We start from the raw sequence: 21,847 nt of genomic DNA, 5'->3' as shown, positions 1-21,847 counted from the left end.
AAAGAATATGAATATTCAGTTGAAGATATAGAGGAAAGAAGAAAAGAAGAAGAAGAAAGATTAAAAGATGAAATTAAAAGAATTCAAGAAGAAGTTGAAGAAATAGAAGATATTAATGATTTCGTTGAAGAGTATTTTCCAAATAAAGAAAGAATTCCTGTTATGTCAATCGTTAAAATGTGGAAAGCAGTTAAAAAGTGCATGATTCGAAAAGATGAGATTAAAGGAATGCTTGAAGAAACAGGAAATTGGAAAATAACAAACGTTCATAATACACTTTATGCTACAAAAATAAAATAAAAAAATAATTTTTTTTATTCCTCTTAAATGCCGATACTATCAATCGATATTGGAGTTAAAAATCTTGCTTACGCCATCATTACTTTTCCTGCTATTACTTTTGATGTTATCGATATATCAAAAACCAAAAATGCCATCGAAAGATGCAGATTAATAAATCGAAATATTGGAAATATAATAAGAAATAATAATATTGATATAGTAGTAATTGAAAAACAATTCCCGGGAAATACTGTTGCCATGGAATTAATGTATAGTATCATTACTCTTTCATTAACCTTTAATGTTAATGTTCATTTATTTGATCCGAAAGAAAAATTTTTATATTTAGGTTTAGAATATAACATCAAAAATAAAGCTCATAAGAAACTAAGCGTTAATATTGCAAGAAACTTTTTAAAGAATGTTGAAGAAAATTATTTTAATGCTTGGAGTTCATTTCAGATGCCATATAATTTTGAAAAATATAAAAAGCAAGATGATATAGCTGATGCAATAAATCAAGGAATGATTTTTGCTTTACAAAATAACCATATATTTCTTACTAAAGAGCAGTATAAAGAATTAATTTCAGAAAAAAATTAAACTTAGTTTTAAAAAAAATTATTTTTTTATTTTTGATAAAATGCCAAAAAGATTGAGCAAAAAAGAAGTTATAAATTTATTTGAAAAATACGGATACACTTTACCGAAAAATTTTGATTATAGAAATACTTCAACACCGCTTGAAGTTTATGACGAACAACATCAAAGTTATAAAAGATTGAGTGTTAATCAATTAAGATATAAAATATCAAGAGGAAGATCTGAATATATTCCGGAAGAAATTAATAATTTAATGAATCTTCCTTTAAGTGATAATGAACCGAAAAAATAAAGATTCATTCGAACGTTTCAGTAAAAAGAAAGATGGATTTTTCAAAAATGAATCAGAAGATTTTAAACGTGAAGTATATAATTTAACAAATAAAATAACCAAAAATTTAATGAAGCAAAAAGATTTTACATTTGAAAACAAATCAAGTATTGATACATTTCTTTCTGCTTTGATGTATGCGATTGAAACATGTGGTACTAAAATTAATAAAGATATTAAAATGACTTTAATTGATGAAGACGGAAGAGAACAATATTTGCATGCAAATAAAAATACCGTTGAATTTTTACGTGCTGGATTAAGTAATGAAAGAATCATTGGTGATACAAATGATGTTGTATTTGAACATATGTTATTTATTAAAACCATTCATTTTGAATTTAGAGATTTCAAGAAAGGAAAGAGAATAAATCCAGGATTCTTTCCTTACATCAACACATCAGATATTGATTTAAGAAGATTTGGAATATTTACAGACGTTAATGATTCTAATATAAATGAATCATGTTTAATTCAAGCATTTATTGCTTCAGAAGTATTGAAAGAAGATGAGTTAGAATTACTGAAGAGCTTTATTCAAACGCGAACTGTTCCAAGAAGTGAGTTAAAGAGAATTTCTGATTTATTGAAAATCAAAATTGAAGTCAAAATATTTTATCCAGAAACCAAACATACACGCGTAAAGGTTTTTGGTGAGAATTACAACAGAGAAATAAAATTAATAATTATCGAAGACCATTATATGCTAAATTCTAAAGTTAATGTTTCAGAATGTTATATAAAGAATTATGATAAAATAAATGCTGATTCAAGATTTAAAAATCATAACAGAAAAATGATGTTATTAAAGTTTGACGACAAAAGATATTCATTTTCTAAAAAATGTTTGGGTATAAGAAGTTTGATTTATTTAATGATACAACATAAACTTTTAATGCCAATGAATCAACAAACAATAAATAAACTTTCATGGAGTTATAAGAAATCAAAAAATAAATCTTTTAACTCTTATAGAAAAATATTTGTTACTGATAAAAAACCTTTATCGATTTATTCTAAAAAAGTTAATCAAACAAAAAGTTTCTTTGGATACATTCCAGAAGAAAATGAAATCCCGGAGAGATTAAAAGAACTTCAAGAAGTTATTGATTCGTTGAAATTAAGAAAAAGAATTAATGTATCAAGATATTATAAATTTTCTGAATTAATGCAAAAGATAATGTTTGAGTTCGGATGTTTTGATAATGTATATTCATTTTCTGGAGAGATTGCAGATAAAATAAGATCTGAAATTCATTTTCCAAAAATTATTTGGAATAAGATTTATTTAAAACAAAAACTTTATTATATTGATCAATGCGGAGCGTATATGTCAAGTGTTCAATCAATTCCTGCTGGATTACCTGATGCTAACGGAAACTTTAAAGAAGAAAACACAAAAATAAATGGGTTAATAGAAAAATTATATGATGCAAGAATGAAAGCCAAATTATTGGGAAAAGATAAATTATCAACAACACTTAAATTTTTGATGAATAGCTGCTGGGGATTTTCGATTCAAAAACCAAAAATTATAAAACATAAATTTGTAAATAACGTTAATAAGTATATTGATGAATTCGCACCTTATGTATTAAAATACACTTATAATGCAGATGGAATTTCAGGGTTTGTTGATACAATTAATCCTTATGTCGAATGTTTCACTTATCCACAATTTGCAAAAAGTGTATTAGATAATTTTAATGAAAAAATGAATCTTATAAAAGATCTTGTGAAAGTTTATTACTCAAAGGTTGATTCTGCGTTAGTGTCGGAGGAAGATTTTAAATTACTAAAAGATAAAGGATTTATTGGTAATGAACTCGGTAAGTTCAAGATTGAGCACGTTTTTCACTGAAGTGTATTTTAAATCTCCCGAAAATTTTATCGGTAAGCATGAAGACGGAAGTTATTACTATCACTGCACGCCAAAAATAAAACAATACTGTGAAAATTCAAGTGATCCAATAAAGAAATTGATAAGTATGAACTAAAAAAAATTTATTTTTCGGCTGATTTTGCAAAAATAAAAAATTAAAGCTAATTTTAAAAAAATTTATTTTTTTATTTTCTATAAAATAGAATGAGTTGGATTGATTGTGTTGCAGATGCTGATTATCAAATATTCACAGAATTTCCGTTTCAAATAAGAAGAAAATCAAATAAAAGAATCATTAGCGAACATGTCGATGAAACACGAGGCGGATACGTTCAATGTCGCTTAAACGGCAGAAAATATCTTAAACATAGAATAATAGCAGAACAATTTATACCAAATCCTGAAAATAAACCTTTTATAGATCATATTAATCATGACAGAACAGATTTTCGCATTAATAATCTCCGCTGGGTTTCTTCATCAGAAAATAATTCAAATAAATCATCATACCTTGGGAAAGATTATGAATATTTTGATGAAATTAACGAAGATTCAATTGAAGTTAGAGAGTATAACAATTATCTATTTGAGGATTATTACTATGACAATGAAACAGATTCGTTTTACTTTTGGAACGGTTTGCAGTTCAGAAAATTGAACATTTGCTATGATAAGCGCGGTTATGCTTTAGTTTATGCACGCGATATTAATAATAAACAAGTTCAGATTTATTATGCAAAAATTAAAAAGAATTTATGGTTTCGACTGAATTTATTTATAACTTATTTTTCCTGATGACTTAACAAATTTTGTTGATATTTTTCTTTCGCTTAAGAATTCACAGACGTCAGAGTAATTATATTTCAAATTATAAGTATTACCGTCTTTCTTTACATATATTTTTGATACATAATCTAACGTTGAGCTTTTGCAACATCCGGCGTCGGTGTCCGCCTTCACTAACTCAACTTCTTGAGTATCACATAATAATTGAACAAGTTTAACTAACTCTTCTTCCTCGGCAATTACATATTTATTAACTATTAAAGGATTATTTTCTACAATATCTAAACATAACACTAACGCTTGGATTAATAAATCTTTGTCGTGAATTATTTGCTCAAGATTAGTTAAAGTTTCATTAGCGGTTTCAACTGAGCGTTCTTTGACATCAGGATTATTTTCTGTTGCATTAACATTAGGATAAACCGCTACATTTTCATAAGGATTTGATACTCCTTTTACCACAACATTAACGTTTTGACTTTGACTTTGTTTCGGAGAATTTATATTAGTTCCAACTCTTGCAAGAAATCCTCGATTGCAGGATAAAACACTACTTTTAGGAACTGACATTTTTTATAAGTGATAAAAATTTATTTTTACTGTTATTAAATGGAAGAATCTCTGATTCCATTAAATATTTTCGATTACATCAAACATCTAAAACTTACAAAAAAGATAACAACAAAACAATTACCGTTTATAGAAAATATTTATTTCTACATTAATGATTGCGTAATATATAAATATGTAATTGCTGTACGTCCTGAAATGTTTAAAAGAGCGAAACGTTTCGGTTTGGAATCATTATATAATGTCTATTGTGGAATTAATGTTAAGATTTACGAGCCAATGCCAAATACAGCAAAAGGAAGATTCATATTAATGTGGAATCCAGGCAATTGTGAAATTACAGTTGCTGAAGGTGAAGACGAATTACCAAATAATTTTGACAAAAATAAAAAAATCTTAAGATTCGGAACGGCTCTCTGAGCCTGAGCTCCTTCGGAGCGAAACAATATTTTATAAATCAATAATATTTTTATCTTGCTCCTCCGGCAATTATCTGCTCGATTGATGCGTTGGTAATTTCAATTTGACTTCTACCGTCAGGCTTCATTGCTCGAACTTTCAACAGTGCATCTTCAAAATAAATTCCAGTCGGTGCGATAAAGTTTACATTTTTCATTGCGGTATTTGCCAAACGATCGCCAAATAATTCAATCTGTACCGTCCCAGTTGTTGATATTCCACCCATAAAATCTTCTCCCTCAGCGAACGGTAATCCTATGAAGAAATTAGAATTATCTTTACCATGCCAAGCTCTTGTTTGAGTATTAACGCCTGAAGCATTATATGTGTTCTTGTAATAATACGGTTGAACTGACGTTTTAATATCTTTTGCTAATGAACTCAAAAGACTTCCATTAAGATTCACAGCATCAAGTAACATATTAAGATTTCTTGGGTCATCAACGGTTTCATATGCTTCTCTCGGATAGATTTTTACCGTCAATATTAAAACTATATCTTATTTGTGGATTCAAGAAGCATGTACGTGAATATTGACTTTGTCTGAATACAGTAAACATAGTATCACAATGTTTAAGTCCTATTGTTGCTGCTGTGTTAAATGATGTTGGAGCACTTGTTGAATTACTTCCGAGTGGTTGTGTGAAATCTCTTACTTGACAAACGTGAATTGGAAATAGCATCGGAACTTGAATATATTTTGCAGCAAGAGCATTAAACACATCCATTTTCAAAAGATATGTTGCAAGCTTAATTTTAACATCTTTTGTTACTTGGCTATTGCAAACAAATTTTTGAGGAGCATCCATTGTTGCGTAAGTTGTTGAACCGCTTCCTGCTGTTGCTTTAATGTTGCTCTTTACTGATTCATTAACATTTCTAAATCCAAGGTCGCATAAATAATCTCCTTCAACTACAGCTTTTGCAGCAACTAATGATTCATGATCGCATACAGGAGCAATAACAATATTTTGATATGAAGGCATCAGTTCGATTGAAAGCTTGCCGCTCCAGTTAGGATAATATCGCATATTAAATAACATTAAGAAATAACTTATTGGAATTCTTAATGGAATCTTAACTATAACTTCTTTTGCTGAGGTAATAGCGCTAAAGTCACAGTAAACGCCAGGAACCATTGAATCATGAGCTCTGATTTTATCAATAGTTGCGAAACAATCATTACCGGCTTTAGCTTCATCCGACAGAGAATTAGAAAGCATGAACCATTCATACCTTGCGTTATGAACGTCTTGAATTTTATCTGTGTTTGAATAAATTCTGTATTGATCTATAGCATCGCATGAACATTTATAACCGACATAATATTCTTTAAACAAAAGATTTGATTGTGACGGAACGGTAATTGGTACTTCTTGTTCTAAAGTAATATATGAATTATCTAAACCAATAATCTTAAATCTATCCGTGAAAATGTCAACGTATGTTGTATCTCCTTCGTTTATATCTCCAACATTGCCGTAAGAAGTAGCTGTCGTGTATTCATAATTGCCTGGAATGATTTCAGAAGCTTTAACTGCTTCATCAACTTCATTATACCAATCTTGAAGGTTTCCAGTCATTGCATCAATAACATTTGGTTGTTGATTTTGTGGTGCAAACATTTTATAGTGATAAAAAAATCAAAACATCAATTAGAATCTAAGTCTTCAATCGTTACTGTATTTGTTAATGGTAACAATCTTCTATTAGAAAAAGTTCTTAAATCATTATAAAATTGAAGTAGTAAATCAGGTGCTAATTGACTCTTATTTGTTCTAGTAAATCCAGCATATTTATGTTGATTTTCTGCTAAAAATTGATTAAATCTATCATCTCCAATTGAATTAATCAAAGCATCAATATTATATTCAAGTTGTATTCTTTGATTATTTTGATTTACGACTTGTTGTGCAATATCTGATTGTAATTGATTTGTTATTGCTAATTTTCTTGTCGGTGATAGATTACCGCTAAACATTTGTTGTTGTATTTCAATTTGTGCTTGACTTTCCATTGCTTTTTTGTATACTCATTCGCTAACTCAACATCTTGAGCTCTTCTTTGATTTTGTAACGTTGCTATTTTCAAATTTGTATTTTTCTGTATTTGTGCTTTATGTTCGGCAGAATTTAAATATTCTAATTCAGCATCAAGAGCTATTTTATTTTCTTCGGTTGCTTGTAATTCCTCTCTTCTTTTGATTTCTTTTTCACGTTCCTTCGTTTGAACTTTTTTCTTAGCGTTCTTAACAATCGATTCTTTATGCGTCTTGCTTATTTCTGGTTTTGGTCCTACGGCTGTTTGATATGCTCCTAATTCTTGAGCTTTAATTTCTTCATCAACTGTTTTTCGTTGTTGCTCAATTTCCGCTTCTTTCAATCTTTCAAATCTTGCTCTTGCTCTTAATCCAGGTCGTTGTTTTTCTTCTTCAGCAAGTTGTTGTTGATATAAACCATTAATGCTTTCCATGTATTGATTATCTAACGCCTGATATTGCTCGGAGTTAATGCTGTTATTCTTTTAATTCTTTCTTGTTCAAATTTTATTTTAGCTTCATTTTGAGCTTTTAATAGTTCATTTTCATAACGTGCTCTTTCTAATTCATATTGTGTCTGTGCTCGCATTTCATTTGCATTCTTATAATCTTCTGATTTTAAAACTTTCTGTAAAGTTTCATTTTCATTCTTTACTTTTTCTAACTCACGTTGCAAGCTACTTTTAATTCGCATTTGTTCATTAGCTTCTATTTCATGTTGGCGTTCAATAGTAAGCATTTTTGCTTCAGCTAATTGAGCTTGAATTGTTGCGTTTTGATCTTTTAATAAATCAATGTCGCCTCTATACTGAGTTTTTTTAAGTTCTGCCAAAGCTTTTGCGTAACGTTCAGTTTCTTGTTGAGCTTTGTTTGCTAATTCATGCTGACGTTCAATCTCTCTTTCTGCCATTTCACGTTTTTGCTTTTCTTCGTTATACTTTGCCTCAGCAGCTTTTGTTGCTTTTTTTCATATTTCTTTCTTGTTCATCCAAATTCTTTTTTCTTGCTAATTCATCTTGTTTCTCTCTTCGCGTATCATTAATTTGTTGTTGACGAACATCGTTTTGATTTCTCATATTATGTATTGCGTCAAGATTAATATTTTGTGGAGTTTGTGATAAAGCAACAGGAAGAAATGGATTTTGTAAATTTGCCATCATTTGTGACCTAGCAGAACTACTATTTTGATTTTGCGGTAAGGGAAGAATATTTGATCTAACACTAGCGTTTGGGTTAATTGTTGGTGCTTGAGTAATTAGTCGATTCGCGTGCGAACTTTGCGATAGCAAATGCCTTAATCCACGTTTAACATTTTTCTTTGTTTTTCTAATTCTACGTTTGACTGCTTTCTTTGTCATTTTATAAAAATAAAAATATTGATTTATAAATATTGAACTCTTGCTCTCCATCCGCGTTGTACCGGCACGTTATAAATTTGTTCTTGAGGTTCAGAAACTTGAGCTTCGGACGAAAATATAACTTCCTTTTGTTCTTGTTCTTCATTTTGTTCTTCATTCTTTGTTTGTTCAACTGTTGGAATTTCTTCTGAGTCAATATAAATGTCATTCTTTAAACTTCTGTATTTCTTCTTAAGCTTTTTATGCTTACCTGTTAATTTATCTAATCTTGAATTTAATTCAATTATATGCTCCATTAATAATTGATCGTTTGATAAATAAACTTTACCGTCGTTGTTGTTTTTAATTACTTTTTGACTTACCGTTGGAGTTTTTGATTTCTTTGCTATAACTCTAGCGTTACCGTTCTTGAAAAATTTGACGTCAAAGAATTCATTTTCAATTCCTTTTTTAGCATTAGCAATTATAATTTCTTTTTCTTCTTGTGTTAAATCTTTTACCGACCTTTTGGAAGGATCGAGCCTCGGCGAGACTGCTTTCTTTGTTATCTTAACATCAGATGTTTTTTCTTCATCAACATTTTCGTTTTCATCATCCAAAACAATTTCTGTTTCAGTTTCGTGACTCAAAACTTCATTCTCTGTATCAGTCATTTATTAAATATAAAAAAATGAAAAATTCATTTCATTTTAAGATGCAAACTTAGTATCTCCCGGAGCATAAGGCATCACTGCGGGTCGAGGTTGACCGGCACCATATCTTCTTCCTCCAAGTATCACATCACCGGTATATTTTGGTTTTGTTAACTGACCATAAATTTTTCCTCCTGCTTGAATCCAAGGTTGAGTTTTATCCGAAATCTTTTGACCTGTATCGATTACTCTATCGGCTACTTCTTTGCCTTTTTCAACTGCTTGTCTTATTTTGTCTTTAATCTTACCGTCAGGTACGGCATCAACTATTTTATCTATTTTATCTGTTATATCTCCTTTACGCTTTCTTACTGTATCAATTATTCCTGGAATCTTTTTGCCAAATTCAATTCCTCGACTGATTATTGGCGAGACCTTACCGTAAATTCTCTTTCCTTTATCAATAACTTTTCTTACAAGTCGTCCTGCATTTTGAATAAATTTTCTTATTCCACCGAATATACGACCTAATCCCATTTAATATAATTAAAAAAACGTTTTAATAACTCTTAAATGAGTCAAAACATCAATAAAGAAATTGACAAAACACATTTTAAAACTTACAGTCACGTTAAAAAACACGTGCAAAATAAATTTCCAAATGTTAGTGAAAAGATAATTAAAAAAGTAATATCAAGGAGATTGAAGGATAAATTTATTAAAACAAAAGATATAAAACCTTATATGATAAAAATATTTTCAACTGTTCCAAATTGTTGGTTTCATGATTTATATGATAATGGAAAAAATAAAAATCCTCGTTATTGGCACGTGTTTATTGGCACAAATAATAGATACGTTTACTGTTTACCGTTGATGTCAAAATCAGCGTCTGCTGTTCATGAAACATTAAAACAATTCATTGTCAAATTCCATCCTGTAAAATTAACGTCAGATGAAGAACCAGCATTTATTGAAAAAAATAATTTAAAACTTCTTTCTAAAAATAAAGTTGCCGTTCATACTATATCAGACAAAAACCATTCGTCTTTAGGCATTATTGATAGATTCATGCGAACAATAAGAGATATGAATACTCCAACGGAAAAATCTAAACATCAATCACATGATGAAAAATATACGTTCATTACTCCAGAAAGAATGAAAAAAGTTTCTGAATATTTATAATAATACTTACCATTCAGCCATCGGTTGTTCTCCAAAAGAAATGTTTGATAATAAAGATTTAGAAAAAGAATATATATTTAAATGTTTAGAATCTTCTGAAAAACAAAAATGTATTAAGAATTTAATTCTTCCTGTTGGCTCTTTTGTACGCTATATATTACCGCGTCATAATGGCATAACTAAAAAAAGATTTCAAATCAGCCGTGAATGTTATAAAATTGATGAACGGAAAGGAAACATATACGTTTTAATTGCTCAAGACGGAACAGTAATTACTAAACCAAGATACAAACTAATACCGATTGGTAAGAATAAACCAAATAATATTAAATGGGCGTCAACTATTCCTGGTAAATGGGTTGGTTCTGTTGAGAAAATTTTATCATTTAATCCTAAAACAAATAAGTATAAAGTACTTTTTACCGTTCCTGGGCAACGTTCATATCAAGATGAAATTCCTGCTTCATTTCTCCGAGGCAATACTCCTCATAAACAATCAGAAATTGAAAAAGAATTTTTTGCTAAACATAAATGATATTAATATTTATTTTTATACATGACAAACTAACTAACTAACTAACCTAACAAAATAATTTTGGAGAAAGAGTTTTCATAAATGGCAGTTTCTGGCAATCATCAATTTTCAACTTAGCGATTTGAGCTGAATTTTGCATGTTTACTGCTGCTGCTAACGATTAATTGACCGAAGAATTTTCTAATGCTACCTGATAACTTGATATACCAGGTAGTTACCAGGTAATATTGCGATTAGCTAAAGGAAATTCAAAATTGTTTTGTGAGTTTCTCCGTTCATGCGAAATCACTTGAAAATCAAGAGTTTGCAGCAGTAAATGCCAAAATGAAATTAAGATTAATTTTAAAGTAGTTTTTTATTTTTTTAACAAGTATAAAAAGAAGCGAACATGAGCATTGTTAATTTTACATGCACAAAAGATCCAAAAACATGTATTGTTACTTATAAAACCGAAGAACAAATTCAAAAATACATTGACGGCAAAATTAATAAATATGTTGCTGAGCATAAAGAAGAAGTAAAAAGAACTTATTATTTAAAGAAAGAACACACGAAGGAAGATTATGATAAGATTTTAGATGAGATAGAATATAATATGCATCACATCCCGGAGAAATGGCTAAAGCCTGAAAACGAATTTATAACTGAAGATATGATCAAAGAACAATATAAAAAACAAGCTCAAGAAGAATATCAACTTGTTTTAAATGACATGAAAAAAGCTGAAAACTTCCAGAAATTTTTAATTCAAGAAAGAAAGAAATTAGAAAAATATCCTCGTTGTAATCAAAACGTCATTGACAATTTGACAGAATACATAAACCAAACCGTTAATTATTACCATCAAGATTTAATTGATGAGTATTTCGAATTGTTCGTAAATAAAGTCAAAAACATTTGTCCGAAGGATAAAGATTATTCCAAAACAATTGAAAGCGTTTATATAAACAAGAATGGAAAGCGAGCGATGCAAATTCTTGATAAATTTTCACAAAAATTAATTAATGCTTTAACTACAATTACATTTACGGTAAAAAATAATAAAACTTCTGAATTTATGCTAATTGAAACAGTACTGAAAAATAAATTCAATAGATTAATTGATATTATGTATATGTTTATATCAAATTACATCAAAAAACAAATAGACATTATTCCTGACGCTCATGAAATGTCGAATTCAAAATTAGTAAAAACATATGCTGAAACTTTAATGTTTCGTTTAAATGAATCACTCACAGAAAATCTTCCTGAACTTTTGAACGAAGAATTTAAGGAAAGAGTTAATTATCTCAAAGAAGATTTAATAGCAACTAAATCATTTGCCGGAGCATTAAATTATGAAGATAAACAAAAACCAACGGATCCATTAGTTGAAGAGGTTGAGGAAGATATAGATAATAATTCAGTAATTGTAATTCAAGATTCAAAACCAACGTTTGAGAATTTCTTAAAAACTCTTCCGGAAAATAAAATTGAAGTAAAAGAATTATGCTCAATGTATAATAATTATTTTAACACTAACGTTTCAACAATAGGATTTGGAAAATTGAAAAATGTAAAAGATAATTTAAAAAAAATTATTACTGTATCAAGAAATAAGAAAACTACATATTATCAGAAGATTTAAGGCTTTTATTAAAGTTTATTTTTGTCATTTACTCCCGTAAACTCACGATTTTCACGTCATTTCACAAGATTTGAGAAACTCACATAACAATATTAAATTTCCTTTAGCTAATCGCAATATTACCTGGTAACTACCTGGTATATCAAGTTATCAGGTAGCATAGAATTAACATCAAAATACTAAAATCCACATAGGATTAACATCAAAACACAACATTCGACATAGAATTTACAACTCATCCGTTATAGTTAGCAGCTCCCGTAAACTCACGATTTTCACGTCATTTCACAAGATTTGAGAAACTCACATAACAATATTAAATTTCCTTTAGCTAATCGCAATATTACCTGGTAACTACCTGGTATATCAAGTTATCAGGTAGCATAGGATTAACAACAAAACACTAAAATCCACATAGGATTAACATCAAAACACAACATTCGACATAGAATTTACAACTCATCCGTTATAGTTAGCAGCTCCCGTAAACTCACGATTTTCACGTCATTTCACAAGATTTGAGAAACTCACATAACAATATTAAATTTCCTTTAGCTAATCGTAATATTACCTGGTAACTACCTGGTATATCAAGTTATCAGGTAGCATAGGATTAACAACAAAACACTAAAATCCACATAGGATTAACAACAACTCAGCCGGATTAATGCCTCACACATTTTAAATATAAATGTCATCATGAATTTAAATATATTTTATTACTTTCAATCAAAACCAACCGATTTATGAGAATTCAATCGATTTTAGCCGTTCATCCTTTAGTTTATGTAGCGCGAGTGGGAGCGAGTGCGTAGCACGAAGCTCACATAGCGCTGTGTGTGTGTGTGTTAATTGATTGACATTTGTGGGCTTTATATGAGTCAAGTAACAAATGTATAGGATCTTCGTCATTGAAGTGTTGCCGGAGGAACAGTAAATACTCATAAAACGTTTCCTCAGTGGTCCATCTGTTTTCTGAGTGGGTGGACATGTGAGGTGAAACATCACCAATTTGTGTTGTTTCTACAAGATCAGTCTTTCCTTTTGCTATAAAGTAAAGGGGAATTTTGGTTCCATCTGAACGTATGCTCGCCAGGACAGTTATCGATGCCTTCGGTGAAGAATTTAAGTTGATCGATATTCCATCAGATCCTTTTTCTGCCCAAGTTACCATACCATTTGGAAAACACTTCCAGCATGTTTCATTCACATTGACAATTCTACTATGATCAACAGATATAAGAAGGTTTTGTATTGTATCGATCCAATTAGATTTTTCTTTATCAGTCACATTTGGTCTCCTTTTAGGATGTAAAACTCTATAAGAAGAAAGAATATTCTCTTCTAAAAATTTGCGATTAATTGGTGTGAAACTAAAAAATCTTTCGTTCCTTTAAAATTAGTAATATCTTGATATTTTGTTAGATATGCATTCATAGCGATTATTATAAAGTCTTCATTGGTAAATACAAAACCTGGTTGTAAAGAACAACTGACAATAAAATCCTCAATTGATTGTTCTTCTATGTTTGTAAATATCCTATGACCACTTCCATGATCATTATTCCATGGTCTCCAAGCAGGATTATGCTTTAATTTATCTTTCCAGGATCTTAGTGTGGAATCAGGAATTTTACTTGTTTGTGCAATCTTAGAAATTCTTGGGTATCCTCTTGATATTTGAGTTATAACACATTCGAGCATTGGCCTTTTTTTGTAATTCGTGTAGTCTTTATGGGGTTTTCATGGGAATATATTGCTGTGCATAGTGGCCACACTAGGCCGTTTACTATTTTTTGAATACTATAAACGGTCGTAAAAATCGCGAATTGGAAAGACATCAGGGTATATATATATATATATATATATATATATATTTATAATTATTTATTAAAATATTTATATTTTGAATATCAAAAAGTTTTAAAAAATCAGTTTATTTTTTTTCCTTATGTGATGATGATTTTAAATAAAAATTTTTTTAATTAAAAATGTTTCATTTTGTTTCACGAATGTATCGCTTGTAGAAAATTAACCTTAATTATTCAAAATAATAATTTGAAAATAATGTCAGAAATAAAAACATCGTGAATTTTATATGTGTAAAATAATTTATGATCAATTTGCTTTCTTTCCACATATATGGTTTTTTAATTATATACATTTTTGATCGAAGATGATATTTTTTGAATTTTTTTAAAAAGAAATGGATACTTTTGTCTCATTTTTTTGATGATAATAAAAAATTCTGCAATAATTTTATAATGGGACCCGACTAACTATAAAGTTTAAAATTAATTTATATTTAATCAGGCCTGGCTGATAATTTGGAGTAAATTTTTTTTATGTGCAATTTTTTTTTAATGTTTCTTTAAAAAAATAAATTGAATACTTCACAGAACATCACTGATTCGAATGCATTTAGTTGTATTTCATTAGATGCCATTGAAATTCTAAGAAAATTTATCGTTTACATAATTTATATTTTTTATAATGAAAAATCAAGACAAGCCTTGAATTTAGAGAGAGAAAGACAAAATCGTATCAAAGCAGAAAGACAAGCACATTTTTTTTGACGACTTTATGAAGCTAAAAGTGTCGAATGTGTTCCAAATATAGTGAGAAATGAAGATATTGATTTAAAAAGATTATGAAATTATTGGATTTAAAAAAGAAGTCTCACAAAATATTGAAAATTTTTATCAATATTTCTGCAAAAATGCACAACAATGGATGAATTTTTGTATGATAAATTAAAATCAAATAGAAAATTATGCCTTTGTTCATTACATTCAACCTATAAACCCAGATCATATATGCTCAAAAATTCATTTTTCTCCATCACCCCAGAGGAAAGCAACAATCCAAAGTATAAATGGATAAGATATGTTTTATCGAAGATTCTCAAAGATTAAAGATAAATAGGAAATATCCCTTAATTAATGAAGAAACAATATTTGATATAAAGAATTTATTTGAAAATAAGTTATAATGTAGTACTTCAAAAAATATTCTTGTAAATTGTTCTGAATACCACCAAATTCCATTTTCCAAAAGTGATACAAAAACAAAGCAAAATATGCTCTAATGTATGCATGAATATTATGATAATATTAAGGAAACAATAGCGGTGATATCAGTTAACTTAAGAAATTTCAACCATGAAATAGACACTCAAAAATTCATTAAGAAAAAATCACTTCACATTATATTTTTCACTTCACTAAAATTTCAATCATTCATAAAAATTTATGCAAAAAATATTTTCATTAAACACCCACATTTTTTTAAATAACAAATCATATATTTTTATTCATAAAGACCACCGCCACTTCATATAAAAAGTTGCACTCGATTTATTATTGAATAAGTTGATTTTTTCATATATTTTCACTTTTTCTCAAAATTTTTAATAAAAATGATAAAGGATAATAGTCCAGAAAATAAACACATCTAATATGCAACATTACTATATAGGAAATAATCCAAAATTCCAGAAAAAGTATGGTCGAAATCAGATCGAATTTCGAAAGATTATACAGTCGAAATTTGGAAACTAGGGTATTTTTGTAATCTCCTACCATTGCTATCCTTAACCTAAAATTATTGTTGAACAAATATTGCATAATTTTGAGTTTTAATAAATCATCATAACTTTTTATTTAATTTTTCGCTATATATATATCATCATAAAATCAATCAAATTATTACAAATTCAATAATCCCTCTAAAAGTAAATATTTAAAAAAAGTATCAAAATTATAAACAAAATCCTTTATTTACCATCAAAAACATATCAAAACTCTATCATTTTGAACGCAATGTTATCCTCATTTTTCTCGATCACCACAGCGCATTGTGGCTTTGGCAACAAATCGACGAAATCGACCAAGAACTTATCCTTATATTCCAATGTCATTTCGAAGTCAGTACAATCGATTACTGAAAGTTTTGCACCGATTTCGTCCTCCGCCGTCACCACGCAGAATCCCTTATTATTTTTATTAACCAAAGATTTGACGCAATGAATTTTTGACTTGAAGTCGAAAGTTTTCAATTCTTCTCCGCACAAATCGAAGAATTTAATTGTCGAACCAGACGAAATTATAATAATACCGATTTCCATTATATTAATGTAATGGTTATCTTTCACATTACAATTCAAGTTAAATGAATATATAAACTTATGCGCAATTATCGAACTCATAAACACATTATGATGATCATCAATTGATACCATTAAATCTAAAGAAGGATTATAACTTAATGATATGATTGGCGAAGAATGATATACAATTTTCTCAATAAGTTTAACATCATTTAATGAGTACACATAGATCATGCAGTCGCTCCCGCCAATAAATATCATGTCGTTAAATAGCTCCAAACAAAAGATCATTGCTTCAATGAATATTTCGCCAACAATGATAGAGTTTAGAATGTTATATATTGTCGCTGTTGCCCCATCTTTTTGTAACATTATTAACCGATTATTTCCGACATGTACTTTCATCCCATTTGTTAAATGTATTGTTAATTGTATTGGTGGTTCATACTTTTGAATTAAGTTATAGACACTTGATGAATCATTGATTAATATTTGATTTGAAAAATATAATATATTACAATTAGGAATGACAATTGAATTATAATTGAAATGTGAAACGATAGACTGGGGCGGGTCATGTTGAGGATGGGGTGCCCCAAATAACTGAAACGGGGTGACCCCAAAGTTTAAGCAATAATGTTTCGCTAAAATATATTTGGCTGGATCATTTAATAATTCGGGGGTAATACAACTAGAATAAGAGAATGGATGGAATACGTTCTTATGTTCAAATGAATTTTGTGCATAACCGAAAATTAAGTCGATCCATAAATGTAAATGCGATTTAACATATTCACTTTCTAATGCTTGCCGATGTATTTGTATGAATGTGTGTGGCGTTTTACTCCAATTTGGTAATTCTACATCTGATACACGTCTACCATTATGTCTCGAGCCAAGATCAAATTGATTTTCATTAGATAAAAAATGAGGTTGACAAAAGAATTCGGGAATTAACTCTCTAAAGTCAGGAATTTCAGAGGTGACTGAATCCCAAGCCGAATAAATCGAATGAAAGATTCGATCAGCTGCATCATATTTACCATCTTGTAATTTAATATGCATTGTAGAAAACGGTTCAAGTCTTATTAAATAGCCGATAACGGTCGCCGCGCTTGAAAAGTGGGTACGATAGAGGCATCGTTCACTGGGGTCATCCAATTCTTTCAAATTTTCAATGATTCCTTCAAGTCTTGGTTTGTTTAACGTTCCTATCGGCTTGGATAAATCTCTGTAAATTTCTGGGTTATTTAAGTCCACTTTTTCTGACAAATAATCTTTGATTATCCAAGGATAAACAGGGTATTGACTAACATCATGTAAGCTTCTACCTGCTAAAGTATTTAAACAAAACAAATAAGAGAAGTTACTAATTTTTCCTGTCTTCCAAATTTCAGTCAACTTGATTTTCTTGATGAGTTCTGAAGAAGGTAAAGTTTGAACTATGCCATTACAAGCTTTTTGTAAGGACCTCATGAAAAAGTTCTTAGATTTTGTTTTTGACTTAGTTTGTTTGATTGAATTAAAGAATTCAATTCTTTTAGACGCAGAAACAAAGTTAAATAAATATGATTGATTTGTATAAGTAAATATTTCACATGCAACATCTTCATGAAGATAATTTCGAATAAAAACAAAATCTATTTGATTTGTTTTTAATTCGAAATATTTTGTTTCTTTTCGATCATTATTTATAGGCGTACAAAAGCTATCAGCTGATTTAACACCATCGAAAATGATTAAATCGGAAGTAACTCTAATCGAACCTTCATATTGGAAAGTTAAAGTTCGATAAACGCAACGGAATGAAATCCCTGATTTAGATTTAGGTAAATTATTAATTGTCGAAACATTTAATTGATTTTTATCGAGTAAACGTTTGAATGAAATAATTTGTTCTGTTTCATTTGTATTTGAAAAATCAGTTGAATCACGTAATGCAGAAGCTTTAAGATGTTGATCGAAGTTACGATTAATTTTCATGATAAAGTTATGACCATAAGAATCAATTCTTGTAGAAGCCTTCCATTTAATTGATTCATTTTGATTCCACCAAAATCCTCCATTCACTGATAAATCTCTTAAGAATGAAATAGATAATTTATGGTTATGTTTTTTCGACAAATTATTTTGTAATCTTGCGACATTTGTAAACATTTCTAATCCATTTAATGTTGGAAGACTTGATTTATTAGTTTTCATTGTGAAATAATTCGAAATGTTTTCAATGTTTTCTATATATATTGGTAACATTTCATTTTGATATGTATTTACATATCCAATAATTTCATTTAATAAATCAATGTCATTATTCATTAACATTTGATTAATCCGTGAAATATTACTTTTGATTCCATTCGTTATTTTGATTTCTTGATCTTGATTAATACTAATAACATTATTATTCATTAATAAGTTTAATAATGCACCTGGTAATATCGTTAATGATATATTCCTATTTTTAAACTTTAATTCAGTTTCAAGTATATTTTGATCTTTATATTCAAATATCATTTTCGGTGTTAATAATGAAGTACAATTAATATTATCAGAATCAATTTGATAAAATAAGTTTTGTAAATATAAACGCATTATTAATGGAGTAGGCTTTAACTCAATAATATTTAAAAAGATATCATCAATTAATTGTTGATAATTATAAGGACTAACTAAGAATAAACTTTGCATGAAATTAATCAAATGTAAAATGTTTTTCTCATCATTTTTTTCATCAAAATAAAAAATAATTCGTGTTAATTCATGAACATAAGTTTCTGTTGTTAAACTTTGTGCTTGACAACTAAAGAACAATAATATAAAATAAGGCCATGAAGAAATATGAAAGAATTTATCATAATTCCCAGTAAATTCGATGAAATCAAATTCGATTCGTTTCGAATATTGAATTACTTGTTCATCATTAAGGCCAAACAAATAAGACATATAAGAAAACAATGGTAAGAATTCGGGATATTGTACATTTTCTATTTTTTCTGTATATTTATTTAATGAATCATACATAATTGAATATGTTGTATATATTAAATTTAATGAAGGTGCTTCTTTAATATAATGTATATATTCAAGAATTGCTTCGATTAAACCATTACGTTGGAACTTACTTAATAAATAAAGAATAATTAAACAATGGATTTGAATCGATTGATTATTAGTTTCTAACATGTTGATTATATCTGATAATTTATGGATTGATAAAAATGCAGATACTGTAGTTTTATTAGTTTCACATATATGTTCAAATAATTGTGCTGCTAAAATTCGTATTTCATTATCTGAATGATTACAAATTATATTCATTAATGTAATTAATATTGATGTTTGTGTACAACTTTCACTTATTTGTCTTAAAATGGACCATTGAACATAATTTAATTCTTTTCGTTTATCTTCATTATCATTAACTTCAATTTTGTTTTCGGTTTCATTTAATATCGAATTAGGAAAACTCATTAATGGTTCAGTAATAATTTCATTGTTTTGAACTTGATATAATAATTGATCTAATGAATCTAATTTAAAGAAATTTTGATTTTCTTTAATAATATTTGTTAATATCGATTTGAAATAATAAATTTGCGTGTCAATTGGAAATTGATGAAATAAATCAAAGTTTAACCAAATATATTGAACAAATTGTTTCTTTAATTCTTGATATTGTATTGTATCGAATAATTCTTTAAGTGAACTTAACACTGATTTATTAAAACAATTTGATTTAATATGATAAAAGAAATCAATGATTAATTGTACACATCCACTTTTATCGAATAAAATTTGTAAATTTTCCGAAAGTTTAAACAAATTTTTCAGTAATTTTAATAATGAATTAAATAATAATTCATGATTTTCTTTTGTATGATTTAATAATAAGAATAATGGTAATACATAATTATATATACCTTCATTTTTCATGACATTTTGTATAACATTATATATTGGTACTGTTTTCCCTTTAAATTCAAATTGATCAATTGTCGAAGGAGATATTTGCATATATAATGAATTACTTTTCTTAATATCAATACCTTTATATAATGAAATACAACTAATGTCACCATTAAATGAATTATTTGAAGAACAACCAAATGATAACTTAACTGAACTTAAATATTCTAATTTAATTGAAGCAAATTCTTCAGTATTATTATCAAAATAAATCTTCGAATGTTTAATATTTAATGTTAATGGTGTCCATTCATTTTGTTTAATTTTCTTTATTAATTTTTTATTTTTAGTTGATAACCCAAAATATAATTCATCATTAACTAAAAATATTTGGAAAATAGTTTCATTAACTTTAATTTCCATAATTGGGGAAATATTATTTCCTAATTTCTCTTTCCGAAAATAAAAGAATGCACTTGAATTATGAAATGTTTGATTATCAACATTAATACCTTTAATACCTGAATCATCACCATTAAAATGGAAATATGAATTAATTTTAATATTTGATGTTTTATTTTCAATTAATTCATTTAACGTTTCAATAATTTTTATATTATATAAATAAATTAAACCTTTTTCATCTGGTTTTAATATCCGAAAAGTTTGTTGTAATGAATAATTCGAAAAGAACTCACTCGAAATAGTTTTATATAACTTTAAACAATCTTCGAAAAACAAATCATTTGAAATTAACTTCAAAAGAAATCCAATTGCATCAGCCATATAACATTCGAATGAATTAATTGAACATTGATTACATAAATTACATAAACATTTAATTATATGTTTTTGAATATGATCTTCGACTTTAATATCAAGTAATAATATTAATGCTTGTCGATTTTGGATTGTACCATCAGTAGCGTAATCATTATCAGAACTTTTATTTAAGACAAAGTTAATAATCGATTCAACAACTGCTTCATTATCAGGGAATAAAAATGATTCCTTTAGGTTTTGGAATAAGTTTGAATTTGAAAATCGTTTCATTTCGATTGGAAAACTTTGATATAAATTGGAAAGAAATTGTGTTAAATATATATAAGTTAAATAATCATTAGTATAATAAGGAATTAAACCAATTTTATCAAAATCGGATGGTAAATTTTCAATGACTTCTTTAGTTAAATTAGGTGTTTGACATAATAAATAAAATATTAAATCAGTCGATGGTTCTCTTAAATATTCACAATCTTTAGAATGATTCATAATATTTAACATGTTCTTAATTAATGGTACTAATTTAAGTGGATATTTTTCTAATGAATTTAACCCAATTTCATAACATCGAATAAATGTTTTATGATATCGTTCTCTTAATGTTAAATTTGTTAAATAAGGTAAGAAACTTGATGAAAACATTTTCCGTGGTGATATAATACAAATGATTTGATAAAATTGGATAGAATGATCATCATAAACTTCATTATATTTTTGTATTTTATTATAGATCTCATTCTTAATGATATAATCAAT

The 21,847-nt window shown here is 28.0% G+C and overlaps 5 protein-coding genes across 5 annotated transcripts; all 5 read right to left on the bottom strand.

Annotated features, from left to right (window-relative positions):
• Positions 1-4,923: 4,923 nt before the first annotated feature.
• GO595_006770 (uncharacterized protein) lies at positions 4,924-5,334 on the bottom strand (the record flags this gene model as incomplete). Its single annotated transcript, XM_067920159.1, has 1 exon — positions 4,924-5,334. One exon carries the CDS (start codon positions 5,332-5,334, stop codon positions 4,924-4,926), a length of 411 nt encoding a protein of 136 aa, XP_067772990.1.
• A 28-nt stretch (positions 5,335-5,362) lies between these two features.
• On the bottom strand, positions 5,363-6,538 carry GO595_006769 (uncharacterized protein; the record flags this gene model as incomplete). The annotated part of the gene is made up of 1 exon (XM_067920158.1): positions 5,363-6,538. The coding sequence occupies one exon, from the start codon at positions 6,536-6,538 to the stop codon at positions 5,363-5,365; it is 1,176 nt and encodes a 391-aa protein (XP_067772989.1).
• A 319-nt stretch (positions 6,539-6,857) lies between these two features.
• GO595_006768 (uncharacterized protein) lies at positions 6,858-7,385 on the bottom strand (the record flags this gene model as incomplete). The annotated part of the gene is made up of 1 exon (XM_067920157.1): positions 6,858-7,385. The coding sequence occupies one exon, from the start codon at positions 7,383-7,385 to the stop codon at positions 6,858-6,860; it is 528 nt and encodes a 175-aa protein (XP_067772988.1).
• A 947-nt stretch (positions 7,386-8,332) lies between these two features.
• Positions 8,333-8,962, bottom strand: GO595_006767 (uncharacterized protein; the record flags this gene model as incomplete). The annotated part of the gene is made up of 1 exon (XM_067920156.1): positions 8,333-8,962. The coding sequence occupies one exon, from the start codon at positions 8,960-8,962 to the stop codon at positions 8,333-8,335; it is 630 nt and encodes a 209-aa protein (XP_067772987.1).
• A 36-nt stretch (positions 8,963-8,998) lies between these two features.
• Positions 8,999-9,478, bottom strand: GO595_006766 (uncharacterized protein; the record flags this gene model as incomplete). Its single annotated transcript, XM_067920155.1, has 1 exon — positions 8,999-9,478. The coding sequence occupies one exon, from the start codon at positions 9,476-9,478 to the stop codon at positions 8,999-9,001; it is 480 nt and encodes a 159-aa protein (XP_067772986.1).
• Positions 9,479-21,847: the final 12,369 nt, after the last annotated feature.

The sequence above is a fragment of the Histomonas meleagridis genome (genome assembly GCF_020186115.1).
Source record: "Histomonas meleagridis strain 2922-C6/04-10x chromosome Unknown contig_48, whole genome shotgun sequence".
In the NCBI taxonomy this organism is placed as follows: Eukaryota; Parabasalia; order Tritrichomonadida; family Dientamoebidae; genus Histomonas; species Histomonas meleagridis.
The sequence above is the reverse complement of the archived record's forward strand: the minus strand, read 5'-3'. Positions and strand labels throughout refer to the sequence as shown.